The sequence below is a fragment of the Choloepus didactylus genome, chromosome 19 (genome assembly GCF_015220235.1).
Source record: "Choloepus didactylus isolate mChoDid1 chromosome 19, mChoDid1.pri, whole genome shotgun sequence".
Classification (NCBI taxonomy): domain Eukaryota; kingdom Metazoa; phylum Chordata; class Mammalia; order Pilosa; family Megalonychidae; genus Choloepus; species Choloepus didactylus.
In genome coordinates this window covers 38937884-38959001 of record NC_051325.1, presented here as the reverse complement: position 1 = coordinate 38959001, position 21118 = coordinate 38937884, and the positions used below count along the sequence as shown (strand labels likewise).

At 38.2% G+C, this 21118-nt stretch overlaps 1 protein-coding gene across 5 annotated transcripts in view; it reads left to right on the top strand.

The window, feature by feature from the left end:
- LOC119515228 (transient receptor potential cation channel subfamily C member 4 associated protein) overlaps positions 1–21118 on the top strand; it is a 109666-nt gene that overhangs the window by 10050 nt on the left and 78498 nt on the right. For 4 of the 5 annotated variants that reach the window (XM_037811109.1, XM_037811108.1, XM_037811111.1 and 1 more), the window contains exons 2-3: positions 13105–13233; positions 17023–17139. In XM_037811109.1, the coding sequence (XP_037667037.1) occupies positions 13105–13233; positions 17023–17139 (246 nt within the window). Of the gene's footprint in view, positions 1–13101; positions 13234–16074; positions 16175–17022; positions 17140–21118 lie in introns of those variants that run through there. The other variant, XM_037811112.1, reaches the window with a different exon arrangement.

The following is a 21118-nucleotide window of genomic DNA, read 5'->3' as shown; positions in this document are numbered from 1 at the left end:
AAAGATATGTGCAGCTTGCTCTTATATGTTCAGAGGACAGAGCAATAGATGATGGATGATAGATATGGAGGGAGAGAGGGAGGGAAAGAAAGAAACGGGGGTGTGACAGGATGTTAAAGTTGGTGGATTGGGGTATCGGGCGAGGGGGGGCCGGGGTATGATGGAGTTCTGTGTATGGGGTTTGTACTGTTTTTGCAACTGTTTCTTTAAGATTGAATTTATTTCAAAATAATATTTATTAAATTAAAAAAAATGTAATATTTCTGGTACAGTTAAAGCCCCTTTTATGGTCATCTATTTCCACCAGAGGTAATGTTTTTTTGAATCGATAATATATGCCCATGTACAAAAGAGTTGCCAAGAAAAGTAAGTCTCCTTTGCAAATAGCCCGCTGTCACCTCTACCAGCACCTTCTAGTTCCACTGTAAGAGGCAACTGTGGTTATCAGTTTCTTGTGTATCCCACTGGAGACATTCTAAATTTAGAAAAGCAAATATGTGAGTTTACTTTTTCTTACACAATTAGTATCACATAATACAAAATATTGTGCATCTAACTTTTTTCCACTTAAAAATATATCTTATAAATAAATCTAATATAAAATGTGAATCATAATATGGATAAATCTCACACATATTACATTGAACTGAAGAATCCAGAGGTGTGGTAGTACATTATGTATTATTCCATTTATATAAAGTACACACAGGTAAAACTAATCTGTACTTTTGGAAGTCAGGATAGGAATTATCCCTAGGCAGGTAATAATTGGAAGGGGACATAAGAAGGGCTTAACTTCTTGGAGCTTGGTAATGTTCTGTTTTTTAATCTGAATGGGTTACATGGGTGTGTGAACTTTGTGAAAATCCATTGAGCTGTACACTTTTATGTATGTGTGATAAACTTCAATTAAGAGTTTTTTGAAAAAATGTAACTTAGAGATCCTTCCATATCAGTACATACAGATTATTTTGTTAGAGCATTCAAAAAACTATTTGCATTAAAATATAGCATACAAACAAAATGCACACAAAAAATAAATGTACAGCTCATGAACATCAACCTTCAACTGTGTAGCAACCACTAGATCACCTCTGTACCACTACCAACCACTATACTCTCCCTTCTCTCCAAACAAAATTACTAACCTGACTTCTAGCAGTATATTATTTGTGCCAGTTTTTATGCCTTATATAAATAAAATCAAACATTGCTTGTTAGACTAATCCATGATGTAGGTGAAGCTGTCATTCATTCATTTTCATTACTGTATAGTATTATACTGTATTTACATACCACAATTAATTATTCCACTTTTGATGAGTATTTGGGATCTTTCTGGTTTGGGGCTATTACCAATAATGCTGATATGAACGAGTTCTTGTACATGTTTCTTGGTGCATATGTGCACAATTTCTGTTGTGTATATAACTAAAAGTTTTATCTTTTACCTACACAATTTTTGGTAGTGTATTTCTTAATTTCCAAGAGGATTTTACAGTTATTGTTCTATTACTGATTTTAGGTTAATTGCACTGTGGTCAGAGAACATGTTTTCTATAATTTCAGTTCTTTTAAATCTGTGGCCTACCAAGTGGTCATTTTTGTAAATATTCTCTGTGTATTTGTAAAGAATGTGTAGAGAGCAATTATTAGATGTAGTGCTGTAGATATGTCCAATTTTGTTGTTTGTGTTAAGGTCTTCTATATTGTTAACTAATTTTGTATCTACATATATGAGTTTCAGTGAGAGAAGTGTAAAAATCTCCCACTATGATTGTGGATTTGCCAGTCTCTCCTTTTAGCTCTGTCAATTTTTGCTTTATATATGTTGAAGCTGTTTTATTAGATACATTTAAATTTAGAACTGTTACATGGTCCTAGCTGACCTTTTTATCCTTAAAGTATTTCCATTTATCTCTGATAATGCTTTTTGCTTAATTCTGTGTTCCTATTTACTAAAGCTGCCATTATGCAAAGTACCAGAATTGGATTGGCTTTTATGAAGGAAACTTATTAGGTTACAAATTTACAGTTCTAAGACCATGAAAAAGTCCAAATTAAGGCATCAACAAGAGGATACCTTCACTGAAGAAAGGCCTATGGTGTCCGGAGACCCTCTGTCAGCTGGAAAGGCATGTGGCTGGTGGCTGCTGGTCCTTTGCTCCCAGGTTCTGGTTTCAAAATGGCTTTCTCCAAAATGTCTCTGGGCTTCTGTCTCTCTTAGCTTCTCTCTCTCTGTTCCTCTGATTCTTGTTTGTTCTCCCAGGGTGTTTCTCTCTAAGCATCTGGGGGTCCTTTCTTAGCTTGTCTGGGGCAAACGCTGGGCTTCTTAACTTACCATCTCTAAACATCTTTCTGTCTGCATCTCTAAGCGTCTGGGTCTCTGTTGGCCCCTGAGCTCTCTTAAGTACTCCACTAAACCAATCAAGACCCACTTTGAATGGATGGGGCCACACCTCCATAGAAATAATCTAATCAGAAGGTCTCACCCACAGTTGGGTGGGTCACATCTCCATGGAAACAACCTAATCAACAGCTCCCACCCATAATAAGTTTGCATCCACCAGAGTGGGTCAAAAGAACATAGTCTTTCCTGGGGTACACAACTGTCTCAAACCAGCAAAGTCTGTTTTGTTGATTTTAATAATGTTATACCAACTTTCTTTTGTTGTATGTATACCTTGTATGTTTCCCATTCTTTTACGTCCAGCATTTGTATAAGATGTGTCTCTCTTAAGCGGCATAGCAGACTTCTTTTAATTGGAGCATCTAGTACATTTAAATTTAGCACAATGGTTGATTTTTGAGGTACATGTTTAATATAGTATATACTTTTTTAAATGTCCCATTTGTTCTGTATTCCTTTTTCTCTCCTTTTCTTTTTTATGTTTCTTTTTTTCAGCTTTTTAACCATAAAATTCATCCATCAAGTACACAATTCAGAGATTTGTGGTGAATTCATAGTTACGCCACCATCACCACAATCCAGTTTTAAAATATTTCCATCCCTCCAAAAAGTTCCCTTATGCCCATTATTTATTTTTTTAATTTTATAAATGTTTTATTGAGATATAATCACATACTACACAATGACCCATTTAAGGTATACAAGACAGTGATTTTTAGTATATATACAGAGTTGCGCACCCATCATTAGTCAATTTTAGAGCATTTCGTCACCCCAAAAAGAAACCCTGTACCCATTAGCAGTCATTCCCCCATTTCCACCTCCCTCCATCCCTTGGCAATCACTAATCTACTCTGTCACTATTGATTTGCCTATTTTGGACATTTCATGTGAATGGAATCATATAATATGTGGCCTTTTGTGACCGGCTTCTTTCACTTAGCATAATGATTTCAAGGTTCATCCATGTTGTAGCATATATCAGTGCCTCATTCTTTTTTATGGTTGAATTATTTTCTGTTACGAGGATATACTACACCTTGTTTATGGACGCATGAGTTTATCCATCCTTTCATATACGCAGGAGTTTATCCACCTTTTGGCTATTATGATTAATGCTGTTGTGAACATTCTTGTACAAGTTTTTGTGTAGTCATATGTTTTCAGTTCTCTTGGGTGTTGAATGAGGAGTGGAATTGTTGGATCATGTGGTAGCTCTACGTTTAATCATTTGAGGAACTTCAAGACTGTGTCTAAAGTGGTTAAACCATTTTACATTTCCCACCAGTAGTGTATGAGGGTGCTGATTTTCTTGTCTCATCACAAACACTTGTTATTATTTGTCTTTTTGATTCTAGCCATCCTAGTGGGTACGAAGTGGTATCTCACTGTGGCTTTTTTTTTTTTAAGTTTTTATTGAGATTGTTCACATACCATACAACTATCCAGAGATCCAAAGTGTACAATCAATTGCTCATGCTGCCGTCATACAGCTGTGCATCCATCACCACAATTAATGTTTTTTTCCATTTTTAGAACATTTTCATTACTCCAGAAAAGAAATAAAGATAAAAAAAGGAAACCCCATCCTCCCATATCCCTAACTATCCCCCCTCCATTATTGATTCATAGTTTTGTATAGTACATTTGTTACTGTTGATGAAAGAATGTTAAAATACTACCAACTGTAGTATATTGTTTGCAATAGGTATATATTTTTTCCTATATGCCCCTCTGTTATTACCTGCTAGTTATAGTGTCATACAATTGGTCTAATTCATAAGAGGGATTTCTAATATTTGTACAGTTAATCATGGACATTGTCTACCACAAGATTCACTGTTTTATACATTCCCATCTTTTAACCTCCAACTTTCCTTCTAGTGACATATATGACTCTGAGCTTACCCTTTCCACCACCTTTACACACCATTCAGCACTATTAGTTATTCTTACAATGCGCTACCCTCACCTCTGTCCTTTTCCAAACTTTTAAGTTCACCCTAGTTGAACATTTTGCTCATAATAAGCAACTGCTCCCCATTCTTTAGCCTCGTTCTATATCCTAGTAACTTATATTTCATGTCTATAAGTTTACGTATAATTAGTTCAGATCAGTGAGACTCTGCAATATTTGTCCTTTTGTGTCTGTCTTATTTCGCTCAATACAGTGCCCTCAAAGTTACTTCATCAACCCTTTTTTTTTAAGATGGTTCTGTTCACACACCATACATTCCATCCTAAGTAAGCAATCATTGGTTCCCTGTATAGTCACATATTTATGTATTCAGCACCATTGCCACTATCTTTATAAGGTCATCTCCATTTCTGCTGCAAAGAAAGAGGAAGAGTCAAAGAAGGTAGAGACGCAAAAGAAAAAGAAAAACGAAAGAGAGAGAAAAAAACATGACAGCTAGAAAGCAACAAAAGGAAAGGTAGCATTAAACTAAAGTAGAATAAAGAGTCAGACAACATCACCAATGCCAGGAGTCCCATACCTTTCCCCCGTGTCGCCCCCCCCCCCCCCGCATATGCATTTAGCTTTGGTATATTGCCATTGTTATATTAAAGGAACCATAATACAATGTTTCTGTTAATTATAGTCTCTAGATTGCATTGGTTGTATTTTCCCCCCAATCCTACCCTATTTTTAATACCTTGCAATGTTAACATTCATTTGTTCTCCCTCATGTAAAAACATATTTGGACCTTTTATTACAATCTTTGAGCACCCTAGGTTTCATTGAGTTCTACAGTCCCAGTCTTTATCTTTCGTCTTTCGTTCTGGTGTCCCACATGGTCCCAACCTTCCTCTTTCAACCATACTCAACGGTCATCTTTGTTCAGTGTACTTACATTGCTCTGCTACTGTCTCCCAAAATGGTTTTCTGAACTTCTCATTTCTGTCTTTTCCTTTCTGTCTGCAGTGCTTTCTTTAGTATTTCCTGTAGAGCAGGTATCTTGATCACAAACTCTGTCATTGCCTGGTTGTCAGAGAATATTTTAAACTCTCCCTCATATTTGAAGGAAAGTTTTGCTGCATATAGGATTCTTGGTGGTTTTTCTCTTTCAGTATCTTAAATATGTCACCCCACTTCCTTCTTGCCTCCATGGTTTCTATTGAGAAATCCGCACGTAGTCTTTATCAAGCTTCCTTTGTATGTGATGGATCGCTTTTCTCTTGCTGCTTTCAGGATTCTCTATGTTTGATGTCTGATAATCTGATTATTAAGTGTCTTGGTGTAGGCCTATTTAGCTCTGTTCTGTTTCGGTACGCTGCACTTCTTGGATCCTTTATTTTATGTCTTTCATAAGAGATGGGAAATTTTCATTGACTATTTCCTCTGTTATTGCTTCTGCCCCTTTTCCCTTCTCTTCTTCTGGGACACCAATGACACTTACATTCCTGCATTTCATTTTGTCCTTAAGTTCCTGGAGACATTGCTCGTATTTTTCCATTCTTTTTTCTATCTGTTCTTTTGTGTATAGGCTTTCAGGTTCCTTGTTCTCCAGTTTCTGAGTGTTTTCTTCTGCCTCTTGAGATCTACTGTTGTATGTTTCCATTGTGTCTTTCATCTCTTGTGTTGTGCCTTTCATTTCCATAGATTCTGCCAGTTGTTTTTTCGAACTTTAGATTTCTACCTTACGTACATCCAGTGTTTTCATTATGCGCAGCATCTCTTTTGCCATATCTTCCCTAAACTTTTTAAATTGATCTAGCATTAGTTGTTTCATTTCCTATATGTCAGTTGAAGTGTAAGTGTGTTCCTTTGACTAGGCCATAACTTTGTTTTTCTTAGTGTAGGTTGTAGTTTTCTGTTGTCTAGGCATCTGATTTCCTTGGTTACCCCAGTCAGGTTTTCTCAGACCAGAACGGGCTAAGGTCTCAGAAGGAGGAAATAGTATCACGTCTCCCTGAGAGTTGTGTCTTAGAAGATTGGTACACCCCATGAGGCCTCAAGTCACTGTTCTCTTCCTCCCAGCAGGTGGCACCTCTCAGCCTGTAGCTCCAGACTGGTGTAAGGAGGTGTGGCCCATGGCTGTTTTGCCCCAGGCTTTGGGGTCTGGTTCTGAATGGAAGGCGGGTAGTAGAGCTTGGCACCACCTTCTTCCTCTTAGGCAAAATACACCTCCTAGGGAGAGGTCATTTACATTTGAATAGTCTTTCTGCCTGTGCTGTCTCCACCCTTGTCTGGGTCAGAGTGCTGGGGACTGAAAATGGCTGAGGCTTTCTCCACTGAACCGAAAAAGGGACAGAAAGCCCCATTCAGGGCCAGTCTGCAGCCACCCTCCGGCTCTCCAAGGTCAGTCTTCACCAAAAGCCTCTGTCTGCTTGTTGAGGATTCCTATCTTGCATTGAGCAGTCCATGTTTGTTAATTAAAACCCCAGTTGGAGCTCAGCTGAGCATATTCACTTGCTGGGAGAGTGCTGCTCTCTAGCACCGGGAGGCTTTGCAGTTCGGGGCAGGGAGCTCCTAGCTTGGATCCGCAGTTTTTACTTAACAGATTTTATGCTGCAATCTTGGGCATTCCTCCCAGTTCAGGTTGGTGTATGATGAGTGGACAGTCATATTGCCCCCCACAGTTATTCCAGATTATTTACTAGTTGTTCCTGGTTGTTTATTAGTTGTTCCAGGGAGACGAACTAGCTTCCACTGCTCTGTGCTGCCATCTTCTTCCCTCACTGTGGGTTTGATTTGCATTTCCCTGATGGCTAATGATGTCAAGCATCTATACATGTGCTTGTTGGCCATTTGTTTATCATCTATAGAGAAATGTCTATTCAGATCCTTTGCCTGTTTTCTCATTGGGTTATCTTTTTATTATTGAGTTGTAAGAGTTCTTTTTATATTCTGGATACAAGTATATGTGATATGTGGTTTATACATACCAGATATGTGATTTACAAATATTTTTTCCCATTCAGTGGGTTGTTTTTTCACTTTCTTGATAGTGTCTTTTGAAGCACAAAACTCTAGTTTTCCTTCAGTTGCTTGTGGTTTGGGTATCATATCAAAGAAATCATTGTCACAAAGATTTTTACCTATGTTGTCTTCTAAGAGTTTTACATTTTTGGTTCTTAAATTTAGATCTTTGATCATTTTGAGGTAATGTTTTTTCCATGCATGTCTTTATTTGATTACTCATGTAACCATACACTGTATTAAGGGGTTATCAGACACAAGGTTTTTACAATCACAGTCGCATGATAAAAGCTGTATAGTTATGCAATCATTATCCAGAAACAAGGCTACTGGGTTGCAGTGCAACAATTTCAGGTATTTCCTTCTGGCTGTTCTAATACAGTAGAAACTAAAAAGAAATATCTATATAATGATTCAGTAGTCATAATCATTTGTTAAATCCTAACTTCTCTGTTACAACCCCTCCCTCTATATTCATTAGGGAGATTGGGCTGTAGTTTTCCTTTCTTGTCGAATCTTTATCAGGTTTTGGTATTAAAGTGGTATTAGCTTCCTAGAATGAGTTAGATAGTGTTCCTTTTTCTTCAATTTTTTTGGAAGAGTTTGAGCATGAATGGTGTAGTTCTTTTTGGAATATTTGGTAAATTCCCCTGTGAATTCATATGGCCCTGGGCTTTTTTTTGTAGGAACATTTTTCATGACTTTGAATATCTTTACTTGTGATTGGTTTGTTGAGGTCTTCTGTTCTTCTCCAGTCAGTATAGGTTGTGTGTTTCCAGGAAATTGTCCATTTCATCTGAGTAGTCTAGTTTGTTGGTATACAATTGTTCATTGTGCTGTTTTGACTCTATTATGTACCCCAGAAAAAGATTATGTTCTTTTAATCCACTCTTGGGAGGGACATACTTATTGTGGATGGGATCTTTTGATTAGGTTGTTTCCATGGAGAGGTGACCCTGCCCATTCAAGGTGGGTCTTAGTTTACTGGAGTCCTCTATGAGAGGATAAAAGGCAGAGACATTTCCAAGTCTGGGCGACCCTGGACAAGTTTGCCAGCCAAACCAGGCTGGGGCCTTATGCAGGAGATGCAACTCTATTTGGAAGTCTTTTAAAGGCTGGGCAGAAAAGCAGTTTGTCAGAGTGTGCTTTCCCTGTCTTTCCAGCAGATGGCACTCTTTGAACAGTAGTCCAGTGGGCAGGCAGCTGACCAGGCAACAATCTGGTCAGTGCCTCAGGTCACCTTGCATGTTGGAAGCCACCAGCTTGGGGGTGGGTGGGCACTGTGCACCTCAGCGGAGAATCCGCTTGTGGGCACAATGGGTCTGTTGATTCCCAGGCTCCCATGTGGAATGACCTCAGGCTGTGGGACTGAGTGGTTCAGCTGCTCCAGTCCGCAGCCAGCCCAGGAGTGCCCTGCTTTTCACTGGCATGCAAGACCCAGGCTGGCATGCACCTGCAGGCCTCTGGGGTGGGGAAAGAGTTCCTGGTGCTGCAGTGCAGTTCTCTCTCTCGTCTCCACCTCTCCTCCCTTGCCCACTGTGAGCCTTCAGACCTCCGGAGGAGAAAGGAGAGAGGCAAAGAGAACTGGAGTGTCTCTCTTGCCAGCCAGTTGTCATATGGCTCTGCTCTGCTTCCCTCTCTCCTTCCCAGGGGAGGGCCCCTCAGTCTCCCCCAAAACCAGGCACCTACAGTGCCCTGCCTCAGGAACAGGGGTAGACACTGTGCACCACAGCACTTTCTCTTGTGTGTGATTAAACAAGTCCTCTGGCTCCTGGGTTCCCACGTGGGAACTCCCTGCTGCTGGAAGGAGAGAGATGATCTTCCCAGCTGGCAGCAGAAGTGTGGGTGTGCTGCTCCTCTTGCACCTAATCTGGCTGGCAGGTAGCAACTGGCTCCAGGTGTGGTCATGATTGAATAACTCGCCTCAACCTCTCAGTCGTAATTTCTACGCTTTTTCAACCAGGTCCTCCCTATATAATGTAGAAGTCTTTTTCTGGTCACCCATATCCTGGAACCACTTTCCTGGTCGTTTTCTGCCTTTTCTCTGTTGTTCCACGGTGTAGGAGTGAGTTCTGCCTATCCTATTCTGCCATCTTCCTTGAGTTAATTTTTGTATGTGGTAGGAGGAAGACCCTTTCATTCTTTTCTTGTAGCTGTCCAGTTGTGCCAGCATGTTTGTTGAAAAGACTGTTCTTTCCTCATTGAATTGTTTGGGCAGACATGTAGAAAATCAATTGACCATAAATATAATGATTTATTTCTGAGACATCAGTCCTGTTCCATAGATCTAGACGCCTGTTGTTAACATCAGTACCACACAATCTTGATTACTGTAGCCTTGTGCTAAATCTTGAATTTGAGAGGATGTAGTTCTCTTAACTTTGTTCTTCTTTTTCAAGATTATTTTGGCTATTCTGAGTCCCTTGTATTTCTGCATGATTTTTAGGATCAACTTGGCAATTTCTGCAATGAACCACCTGGTATTTTGATAGGAATTGCATTGAATCTGTAAATCAATATGGGGGTATTGCCGTCTGAGCAGATTTAAGTTTTTCAGTCCATGAGCACAGTATGCCTTTCCAATTTTTAGGTCTTTAATTTCTTTCAGTATTGTTTTGCATATCTGTCTTGTTTCCTGCAACCTTGCTGAATTTGCTTATTAGCTCTAATATTTTTAAAGTATATTCATTAGGGTTTTCAGGATACATAATCAGTTCATCTGAAAATAGAGATAGTTTTATTTCTTCCTATACAATCTGGATGCCTTTTATTTCTTTTTCTTGCCTAATTTTTCTGGCTAGAATATGCAGTGCACTGTTGAGTAGAAGTGGCAGGAGTGGACGTCTTGCATTCTTCCTTATCTTAGGAGGAGAATGTTTTTTTAAACATTCAATAAAATATAGCTCATTTTATTGAGCTATATTCGCATACCATGCAGTCATCCACGGTGTACAATCAGTTGTTCACAATACCATTATATAGTTGTGCATTCATCACCACAATCAATTTTTGAACATTTTCATTACCACACAAAAGAATAAGAAATAAAGTTAAAGTAAAAAAAGAACACCCAAAACATTCCATACCCTCCATCCCTCCCTATTATTCATTACTTTTTGTTCTCGTCTTTCAATTCATCTGTCATATATTGTATAAAAGGAATGGGAGCCACAGAGTTTCCACAATACACAGTCACACAGTGTAGGCTATATAGTTACACAATCGTCTTCAAGAATATAGGCTACTGGGTGGCAGTTCAACAGTTTCAGGAGGAAAACTTTTAATCTTTCACCATTAATTGTGATATTAGCTATGGGTTTTTCATATATACACTTTATCAAGTTGAGGAAATTCCCCTTTTTTTTTTTTATTTTAAATGGAATTTTATTGAGATACATTCACACACCATATAATCCATCCAAAGTATACAATCAATGGCTTATGGTACCATTATATAGTTGTGCATTCATCACCACAATCAATTTTAGAACATTTTCATTACTCCAAAATAAAGAAAAAAATACAAATATAAAAAAACACCTAAAAGACCCCATGACCCCTTATATCCCTATTATTTATATATTTTTTGTCTTTATTTTATTACTCATCTGCCCATTCACTGGATAAAGGGAATGCCAATTACAAGGTTTTCACAATAACACAACATAAAGCTATATAGGTATACATTCATCATAAGGAATCAAGTCAATTGGATTACAATTCAACAGATTCAAGGATTTCCTCCTAGCTATTCAAGGAAATTCCCTTTTATTCCTAGTTTGTTGAGCATTTTTAATTGTCAAGGAGTGCTGAATTTTGTTAAATGCTTTTTTCTCCATTTATTGAGATGATCATGTTGCTTTTGTTCATTTTTCTGTTGATTTGGTGTATTAAATTTACTCATTTTCCTATGTTGAACCAATCTTGCACTCCTTGGATAAAGCCCAGATAATCATGGTATATAATCCTTTTCATATGTTGCTGGGTTTGGTTTGCCTAGTATTTTGTTGAAGACTTTTGTGTCTGTATTCGTGAAGGATCTTGGTCTGTAGTTTTCTTTTCTTGTGACGTCTTTGTCTAGTTTTGGTATCAAAGCCAAAGGTAATACTGGCCCCATAGAATGAGTTGAGAAGTGTTCCCTCCTCTTTTATGTTTTTAGAAGAGTTTGTGAATGATTAGTGTTAATTCTTTGGATGGTGAAATTCACCAGTGAAGCCACCTGGTCCTTGGCTTTCCTTTGTGTGTGTGTGTGTATATGTGTGTGTGTGTGTGTGTGTAAATCACACTAATTCAGTCTCTTGTTACTGGTTTTTAGATTTTCTATTTCTTGTCGGTTTTGGTAGTTTCTGTGTTTCTAGGAATTTGCCTGTTTCATCTAGGTAATTCATTGGCATACATTTGTTCATAATATTCCCTTATGCTCCTTTTTATTCCTGTGAAGTTGGTAGTAATGTCCCCTCTTTCATTCCTGAATTTAGTAATTTGGGTCTTCTTTTTTTTTCTTGGATAGTCTAGCTAAAGTTTTCAATTTGTTGATATTTTCAAAGAACCAACCTTTGGTTTTGTTGATTTTTGTCTATTATTTTCCTGTTCTTTATTTCATTTATTTTTGCTGTAATCTTTTAAGATTTCCCCTCTTTTTCTTGCTTTGCGTTCAGTCTGCCTTTTTCTTGTTTCTCATGGTGAAAATTTAGATTATTGATCTGAAATCTTCTTTTTTAACATAGGTGTTTATAGCTGTAAATTTCCCTGTAAACACTGCTTTAGCCAATTCCGTAAAAACGGATTTTTTTTCTTTCTTTCAAGGAAATGCAAGATTTTTTCATTGTTTTGGGCTTGTTTGAAGGATATGAAGTTGCTGAGAGTCAGTCACTTTGGCCTACAGAAATGATCATTTCCTTTCATTCACCCTAACAGGAATCACTGTCACTAACATTTCAATGCCTCCCATTGCCTGGGTAGTATCTGCATTTTTACAATCCAAGAAAACAAGTTCAGAAAGGATAATGGGGCTTGTGCAAGATCATAGAAGTGATATGTGCCATGGTAGAACTAAAACTTTCTTGAAGACCTGCCTGTCCTGTACTCACCGTTTGTTACAAGGGGATTTTGATCTGCTTGAGGGACAGACGCACATGAAAATAATTTACGTCTGGTCCATGGTGGTGACATGATGAACGTATCTGTTGTGTCATTGCTATTGCGCTTGCCTTCATGCCTTTGCTTAGCCCCTTCTCTGGGAGAGGGGAAACAGCCTGGTACCTACTCTAAAGGAGCTTGTGGTCTAGAGGAGGGAGACGAACCAGTAATTATGATACCTAGGTTAAATGTTAGATACGGCTCCTGAGGAGGGCTATCCCTTAGAAGAGGGAGAGAAGGCAGCCAATCGAGGAAAATGTCTGTGTTTTGAAGGAGGAGATATAGTTTCCAGGTAGCCAAGACAGGGAAAGGGCCTTTTAGGCAGGAGGAAGAACATGTGTAGAGGGGTATGGAGAGAGACTATGTATATTTGGAGCCTAGTCTGTGCACTGGGGAAAAGGAGAGGCTGGAAAGGAAAGTAGGTGACAGATTATGAAGGGTGTTGATTCAGAAAGCAAGGAGTTGGACTTTTAGCTCAGAGGTTATTGGGGAACTTTTGAAGAGGCCTGTGAATAGTTTGTCCTAGGTGGGTTTGGGAGGCAGCTATTCCCCTTTGCCATATATACTAGTGGTAGCTCTTTCCTCACTAGTAAAATGTTTCTCTCCCCCTCCCCTCCTCTTAATTTACAGTTCTCTGAGACGTTTTTGACAGAGAGGGACAAACAATCCAAGTGGAGTGGAATTCCTCAGCTGCTCCTTAAGCTGTACGCAACCAGCCACCTCCATAGTGACTTCGTTGAGTGCCAAAACATCCTCAAGGTAACTGCCAGAGTCTTTGGAAGGACTGAATTCAAGGCCTTTAGGCAATACAAGCTGTTTGCTTTTTAAAATAGTCTGTTTCTAATGTGTGAGCTGTAAAAAATTTGGGAAGTTCAGAAGAAGTGCAAAGAAGAAAATAAAAATCACCTGTAATTCTACCACCCCATGGTAATTATTAAGTTTCTTGTGTGTATCCCCCTGGGCTTTATTCACTCTTGTTTTCTGACAGTTCCAGTCCTTACTTAATTTAGGAGATTAATGCTAAGCATTGGGATTTGGATGACATTCATTTTGAACAAGGTTTAAAAGATCCCATATTGCTGAAGGCTAATGGAAGGGGCTTTTTGGTTATTGGGATAATTATGACTAACATGAGAAGATTGAAGGGGTTGGGCTTAAGGTTGGAAGAGGGGTTGAAAGGGTACAGAGATGTTATTTTAAGGAATTTGTTCTCAAACTTGATTGTACTTCAGAATCACCGGGAAGGCTTGTTACACCACTGAGTGCTGGTCCCTACCCCCAGGGTTTCTGATTCAGTAGGTCTGGGGTTAGTATATATGGCTTTATCTTGTGTGTGTGGGGGGGGCGGCGGGTATGGTGGGGGAGAATTTGAATTTCAGTAGCAGTTAAAATCTATGCAAGTGATACTTGGTCAGAATGAAACTGAAGGATATATAATATTCTTCAGTAATGAAATTTTGATTATTATATCACATAAGTCATTCTAAAATAGAATAGATACTAAATAAGCTTAGTCCTTCACCTTTAAGAGGAGATGTTTTTGTATTCTTGATCTTCTCACAGTCTGATTAAGATGGAGATAATTACAGTCTTACACTTGTTTAAAAACACTTTGTAAGGAATTATACATTATTTCGTTTGATTCTTGCAAAATCCCTGAGATATGGAGGTGGAAGGAGGAGGGAAACTAGCATTTGTGGGTGTTTGCTGTGTAATTGTCATTTCTTTCTTCATCCAGCAAATGCTTATATGAAACTTACTGTGTGCCAGTCATATTGAATTCTTATGGTAACTTTATGAGGTAGATGGTATACTTTTCTGCATTAGTTAAGGATATTTTGATTACAAGTGACAGAAACCTTCTTAGACTAGCTTAAGCAAAAATATTCTTTATTGGGAAGCACAGGTGTGAATTCAGGGGCTTAACAGAATCAGGCTGTCCATCTCTTATTTTGACGTCTGTATGTGTGGCCTCATGTTCCTCCATGTGGTAACAGTTGTAGGATGACATTTCCACAGCTTGGGCCAGCCACTGAGGTGAGGGGGTGAGAGACTATTGTCCAGGCTGGGGGATGAACATTTCCCCAAAGAAATGGGGTTGTTACTGAAGAAACCCAGAGGTCTTCCATACCCTTTTTCAGTTGAGGAAACTGGGACTCAGCAATAACCCACCCAAAGCCTTGTGTCTCTTAAATGATGAGCCCAGATTTGTCTTAATCCAAAGACCAAGCTCCCATTGTACTATGTTGCCAGCAGGAATTACATCCTGGTTTTATATTTGAGAAAAAGGGGACCCAGACAAAGTGGTTCAATCACTTACTGATCTGTGACCTTGGGCAAGGCTCTTTAACTTTCTCATTTTGTTTTTTACCTGTAAAATGGATAAGAGTATATTTACTTGATTTAATTATTTTAAGGATTAAATGGGTTAAAGTATAATAGCCCAGTGCCTGGCACATAGCAGGCTCTTTGTAAGAGTTCTACTTTCTCTCTTTTTTTTTTTTTTCCTTTTTTTAAATGTGATTTTACTGAGGTACATTCACACACTATATAATCCATCCAAAGTATACAATTAGTGGCTCACAGTATCATCATATAGTTGTGCATTCATTGCCACCATCAATTTTAGAACATTTTCATTATTCCAAAGTAAAGCAAAAAATAAAAAAGAGCACCAAAAACAACCCATACTCCTTTTCCCTCCCTATTATTTAAATAAATAAATAAATATATATATATATATATATATATATATATATATATATATATATATTTGTCTTTATTTTATTACTCATCTGCCCATACAGTGAATAAAGGGAGTGTCAGTGACAAGGTTTTCACAATTACATGGTCCCAAGTCTACTGGATTACAGTTTGACAGATTCAGGTTTTACTTCTAGCTTTTCTAATACATTAGAAACTAAAAAGGAATAGCTATATAATGCATAAGAATAACCTCCTGAATGACATCTCGACTATTTGAAATCTCTTAGCAACTGAAACTTCATTTTGTTTCATTTCTTTTCCCCCTTTTGGTCAAGCAGTCATTCTCAATCTCATGATGCCAGGGCTAGGCCCATCCCTGTGAGTCATGTCCCATGTTGCCAGGGAGACTTAAACTTCTGGGACTCTTGTCCCATGTAGGGAGGAGGGTAGTGAGTTTATTTGCAGAGTTGGCTGGGAGAGAGAGGCCATGTCTAAGCAGCAAAAGAGGTTCTCTGGGGGTGACTCTTAAGCATGATTATAAGTAGGCTTAAGAGTTCTTCTTTTTCTTGATCTGTGGTTCTCCATGTGTGGTTCTTGATGTGTGGCTCTTGAATCAGTATCAGTATTCATTCAGGAACTTGTTAGAAATGGACATTCTCAGAACCCCACCCTAGAGTCACTGAAGCAGAAACTCTGGGGATGGGATCCAGCAATGCAAGTTTAGCACATTCTTCAGGTGATTCTAATACATACTCAAGTTTGAGAACTACTCTAGCCCATTGTGTTCCTTCTTCCCTCAGAGGCTCCTGAGGAGAGAGCATAGTGTGTTAAGGTCCTAGATTCTTCCAATTCTCATCCCTATTTTACCCAAAATAGCTCTGCTTTCTTCTGTAGGCATGGACTCTGGAGCCAGACTGCCTGGGTTTAAATCCTGGCTTTACCATGTATCACCTGGTGACGTTGACAACCTCTTTGTGCCTCAGTTTCCTTATGGGTAAAATGGGAATAATAGTAACTTATCTCAAAGGGTTGTGAGGATTAAAAGAGATGATAAAGGAATTGCTTAGAACCATGTTTCATACATAATAAGCATTCAGTAAATTAACAATTGCTACCACTATTATATTATATCAGCTTATCTGTAGGATATAATTTTTTTAATCTTTGTTCCATGTGAACAAAGAATTCTGTGGCTCAAACAGATTTGGCAACCACTACCCTATATGGGCCATATTTCTTGCCAGTTAAGTCTTGTGACCTGTGAGTGATATAAGGAGGTATCTATTTCAGTCTTGTCTTCAAGGAGCAATTTAGTCTAGGGAGGAAACAACATAATTTTGTAAATGAGTACAAAGTAAAAGTGCTAAATGCTACATATGAGTTGCAGATTGCTTTGGACATTCAGAGGAACATCAGATTGCTTTGGGTTGGGGGGAAGCAGGAAAGACTTCCTGCAGGATTTAACATTTGAGCAGTGTTTTAGCTATCTACTCATATGGAACCAGCCACCCCAAAACTTAGTAGCTTAAAATAACAACCATCATTTATCTCTTACAATGTTTTGGGTTGACAGAGTGGTTCTTCTGCTTCATGTGGTATTGACTGGGGTACCATGACATTTGGAAGGTACAAAATGGCCTAACTCACATGGCAGGAAGGTTGGTGCTGGCTGTGGGGGAGGATTCTACAGGGGCTGAATACCAGGCCGTGTGGTTCATTGGTGGCTATCTTTGTGCTCATGGGGATTCAAGTTGTGACTTCAAGTACAAACTGTTGTTTTGGTGTCTGGTCTGTGTTGAATACTAAAACTGAATGTCTCTCTGTAAACCTTTTTTAAACTAGGAAATTTCTCCTCTTCTCTCCATGGAGGCTATGGCATTTGTTACTGAAGAGAGGAAACTTACCCAAGAAACCACTTATCCAAATACTTATATTTTTGACTTGTTTGGAGGTGTTGATGTAAGTATTTGTTTATTATTGCCACTTCTGTTACTACTACAACTTAATGGTTTCAGAATTTAACCCTTGAAATGGGAGATAAGAAGCATTACAGAATTTACAGCAAATATTTCAGAATTTTAACTTTTAGAAGCTCACTGACATTCACCTATATTGAAGCAAGATAACTTTTCTTTAGAATTTATTTATTTGAATTGATAATATATCCACTTTTTAAAAAAAGCTACAAAGTGAAAAGTATCTCCCACTTCTCCAGTTACTCCTGCTTAACGGAGCTGTGGTTACTAGTTTGTCTTTCCAGAGATGATGTGTGTGTGTCTAAGTACCTGCACCCACCCTCTGTACTACAACCTTAGGTTTATTTTCTTCCCACAAAGAGTTGAATACATACTGTTCTTTGCCTTGCTTTTTCCATATAATTCTTTAGCATGACGATAGTTTCGTTTCAGTATATGTAAATCTGCCTCATTATTTTAAACAGCTATATGGTATTCCTTAATGTTATTGTACCATAATTTATTTACCCATGCTCCAGTTGATGGGTATTTATAGTTTTTCCACACCTTTGTTACTACAGACAGTGTTGCAGTAAATGTCTTTGTTACATACTTTTGTGTACACGCAAGTATGCCTTTGGGATCAAAGCATATGTGTTTTTTCTTGTTTACAACTTGCTGAGGCTTTGTCAATTTACATCCCCAACAACAAAGTGTAAAGAGTGTGTGTTCACCCACACCATCACCAACACAATGTGCATATGTATGTATTTGTGTGTGTGTATTGAATATAACATATTAACATAGCAGTGATAACGTCTCAAGTGCAATTTAACAAGTAGAGAGCAAATTTTAAAGAATGTTATGGGTTACAGTTCCACAGTTTTAGTTGTTTCCTTATTGTAAATATAACATATATACAAATATGTACTTTCAAAGTACGATTCAACAAATAGTTATATAGGAAATTCCCAAAAATGTTACAAGTTACAGTACCATAGTTTCAGTTATTTCATTATGAAATATAACATATATACAAAAAGGTAATAACTTTCAAATTACAATTTAATAAGTAGCTATAGAGCAAATTTCAAAGAATGCTATAGGTTACAGTTCTATCATTTCAATTCTTTCCTTCTAGCTACTCTAATACTCTAGCAACTAAGAAAAAGAAAATTATATAGAGATTCAGTATTTGTAATCCTTGTTAACACATAGCATATGTTCTGTCCATAATAATCTATCAGTATCTCACATTATCATCACTTCATTGTACAATCCTCATCACTCTTCATTTTAAACAATTCTCATGACCCCAAACACCCCATATCCAAACACCCCATAGCTCTTGTCAGCCCTTAATTATTTCTCTCTAGTATTTGTGTGGTACTAGAAAGGTATTCCTATTAATTATAGTCCCTAATTCTGTTGCTACCCCTTCCTCCAGTTTAATCACCTTCCCAGTCTTCAGGTATGTATAGGCAGTGACCACCCTAACTTGTTCATGTTGAAAAGGGGTGTCGAGATTATGGGAAAAGGGCACGTGACTGGTTGATGTTCTTGAAGAGGCTATTGCCTCTGGGTTTTTGGACTTAGCTGGCATAGGAACTCTCTGGAAGATCCAAGTTTCCAAAGAATAAACTTAGAGAGTGAAACCCTTATAGAGTCTCAGAGAGGGACTGGGGTTTTCTTTAGGGTTTTCAGGACTACTGTTGACTTGGCTTATCATACTGTGGGCATTTGGGATATCTAGCTGAAGCTTGTATAGGAGTAACCTCCAGGACATTCTTCTGACTCTATTTGAAATCTCTTAGCCACTGAAACCTTCTTTTCTTGCCTTTCTTTCCCCACTTTTGGTCAAAAAGGCATTCTCAACCCCTCAGTGCCAGGGTCACGGTCATTTCTGTAATCCATGTCCCACATCACCAGGGAGACTCACTCACGTGGGGAGTCCTGTCCCGTGTCAGGGGGAGGGTGATTAATTTATTGCAGAGTTGGACTTAGAGAGAGAAAGTCCACATTTGAGCAACCAAAGAGGTTCTCTGGAGGTGACTCCTAGGCATAATTAGAGGTAGGTTTAGCCTCTTCTTTACAAACATAAGTTTCACAAGAGCAAGCCTTAAGATCGAGGGCTTGACTTACAAAGTAAGGAGTTCCTAATTTCACATAGCGTATGTTCTGTCCACGATAATCCATCAGTATCTTACATTATCATCACTTCGTTGTACAATCCTCATCACTCTCCATTTTAAACAATTCTCATGACCCCAAACACCCCATAGCTCTTGTCAGCCCTTAATTATTTCTCTCTAGTATTTGTGTGGTACTAGAAAGGTATTCCTATTAATTATAGTCCCTAGTAAGCAATAGGTAGATTTTTCCCATATACTACTCTGTTTTCTACACTCTGTACCAGTGTCGTACCTTAGAAGTATATAATGCAAGCACCTGTCTATATTTGCGGTGTTGATCTATGGGATACATGCCTTTAAACAACCCCTTTCAAACGACTGTTTGCCTTCAGTGCAGCTCTTATAATTCCATTAACAAACTGTCACCACCCCTGTCCATTCCCATACCTTTAAATTCACCCTTATTAACATATCTGAGCATATTAGTTTATCATTCCCCCTCACTAGCTTCCGTCTATCTCTAGGTCCCCAATACTCTACATTAAAAGACATTGATTTTACATAGTTCAGGGAGTTCATAGTAGTGGTAACATACAATATCTCTCCTTTTGTGTCTGACTTATTTCACTCAGCATTATATCTTCAAGGTTCATCATGTTGCCATATGTTTCAAGACCTTGTTCCTTCTTACTGCTGCATAGTATTCCATTGTATGTATATATCACATTTTTTTTATCCACTTGTTCTGTTGTAGGACACTTGGATTGTTTTCATCTCTTGACAGTTGTGAACACTGCCACTATGAACATTGGTGTACAAATGTCTGTTCATGTCACTGCATTCAGATCTCTGGGTATATACCAAGAAGTAGAATTGCTGGATTGTAGGGTAATCCGTTATCTAGTTCTCTGAGAAACCGCCAAACTGACTTCCACAACAGCTGTACCATTATGTATTCTCTCCAGCAATGAATAGGAGTTCCAATGTCTCCACATCCTCTCCAGCATTTATTGTTTCCTGTTTGTTTAGTGGTAGCCATTCTTATTGGTGTGAGATGGCATCTCATTGCGGTATTGATTTGCATCTCCCTAATAGCTAGTGAAGATGAACATTTTTTTTTTTTCATTTTTATTGAGATTGTTCAGATACCATACAATTATCCAAAGATCCAAAGTGTACAATCACTTGCCCCCGGGTACCCTCATACAGCTGTGCATCCATCACACTTAATTTTTGTTCAATTTTTAGAAACTTTTCATTACTCCAGACAAGAAATAAAGTGAAAGATGAAAAAAGAAAAAAAGAAAAGGAAACTCTAAACCTCCCCTATCCCTAACCAACCCCCCTCAATTGTTAACTCCTAGTATTGATATAGTACATTTGTTACTGTTTATGAAAAAATGTTGAAATACTACTAACTGTAGTATATAGTTTGTAATTGGTATATAGTTCTTCCCTATATGCCCCTCTATTATTAACTTCTAATTGTATTGTCATACATTTGTTCTGGTTCATGAAGTGATTTCTAGTATTTGTACAGTTGATCATGGACATTGCCCACCATAGGATTCAGTTTTATACATTTCCATCTTTTGACCTCCAACTTTCCTTCTGGTGACATATATGACTCTGAGCTTCCCCTTTCCACCTTATTCACACACCATTCGGCACTGTTAGTTATTCTCACATCTTGCTACCAACACCCCTGTTCATTTCCAAACATTTAAGTTCATCCTAATTGAACATTCTGCTCATACTAAGCAAGAGCATCTACATTTCTTCCACAAGGCAGGAGGGAGAGTCAAAGAAGGTAGAGAGGCAAAAGAAAGAGGAAACAAAAAAATGACAGCT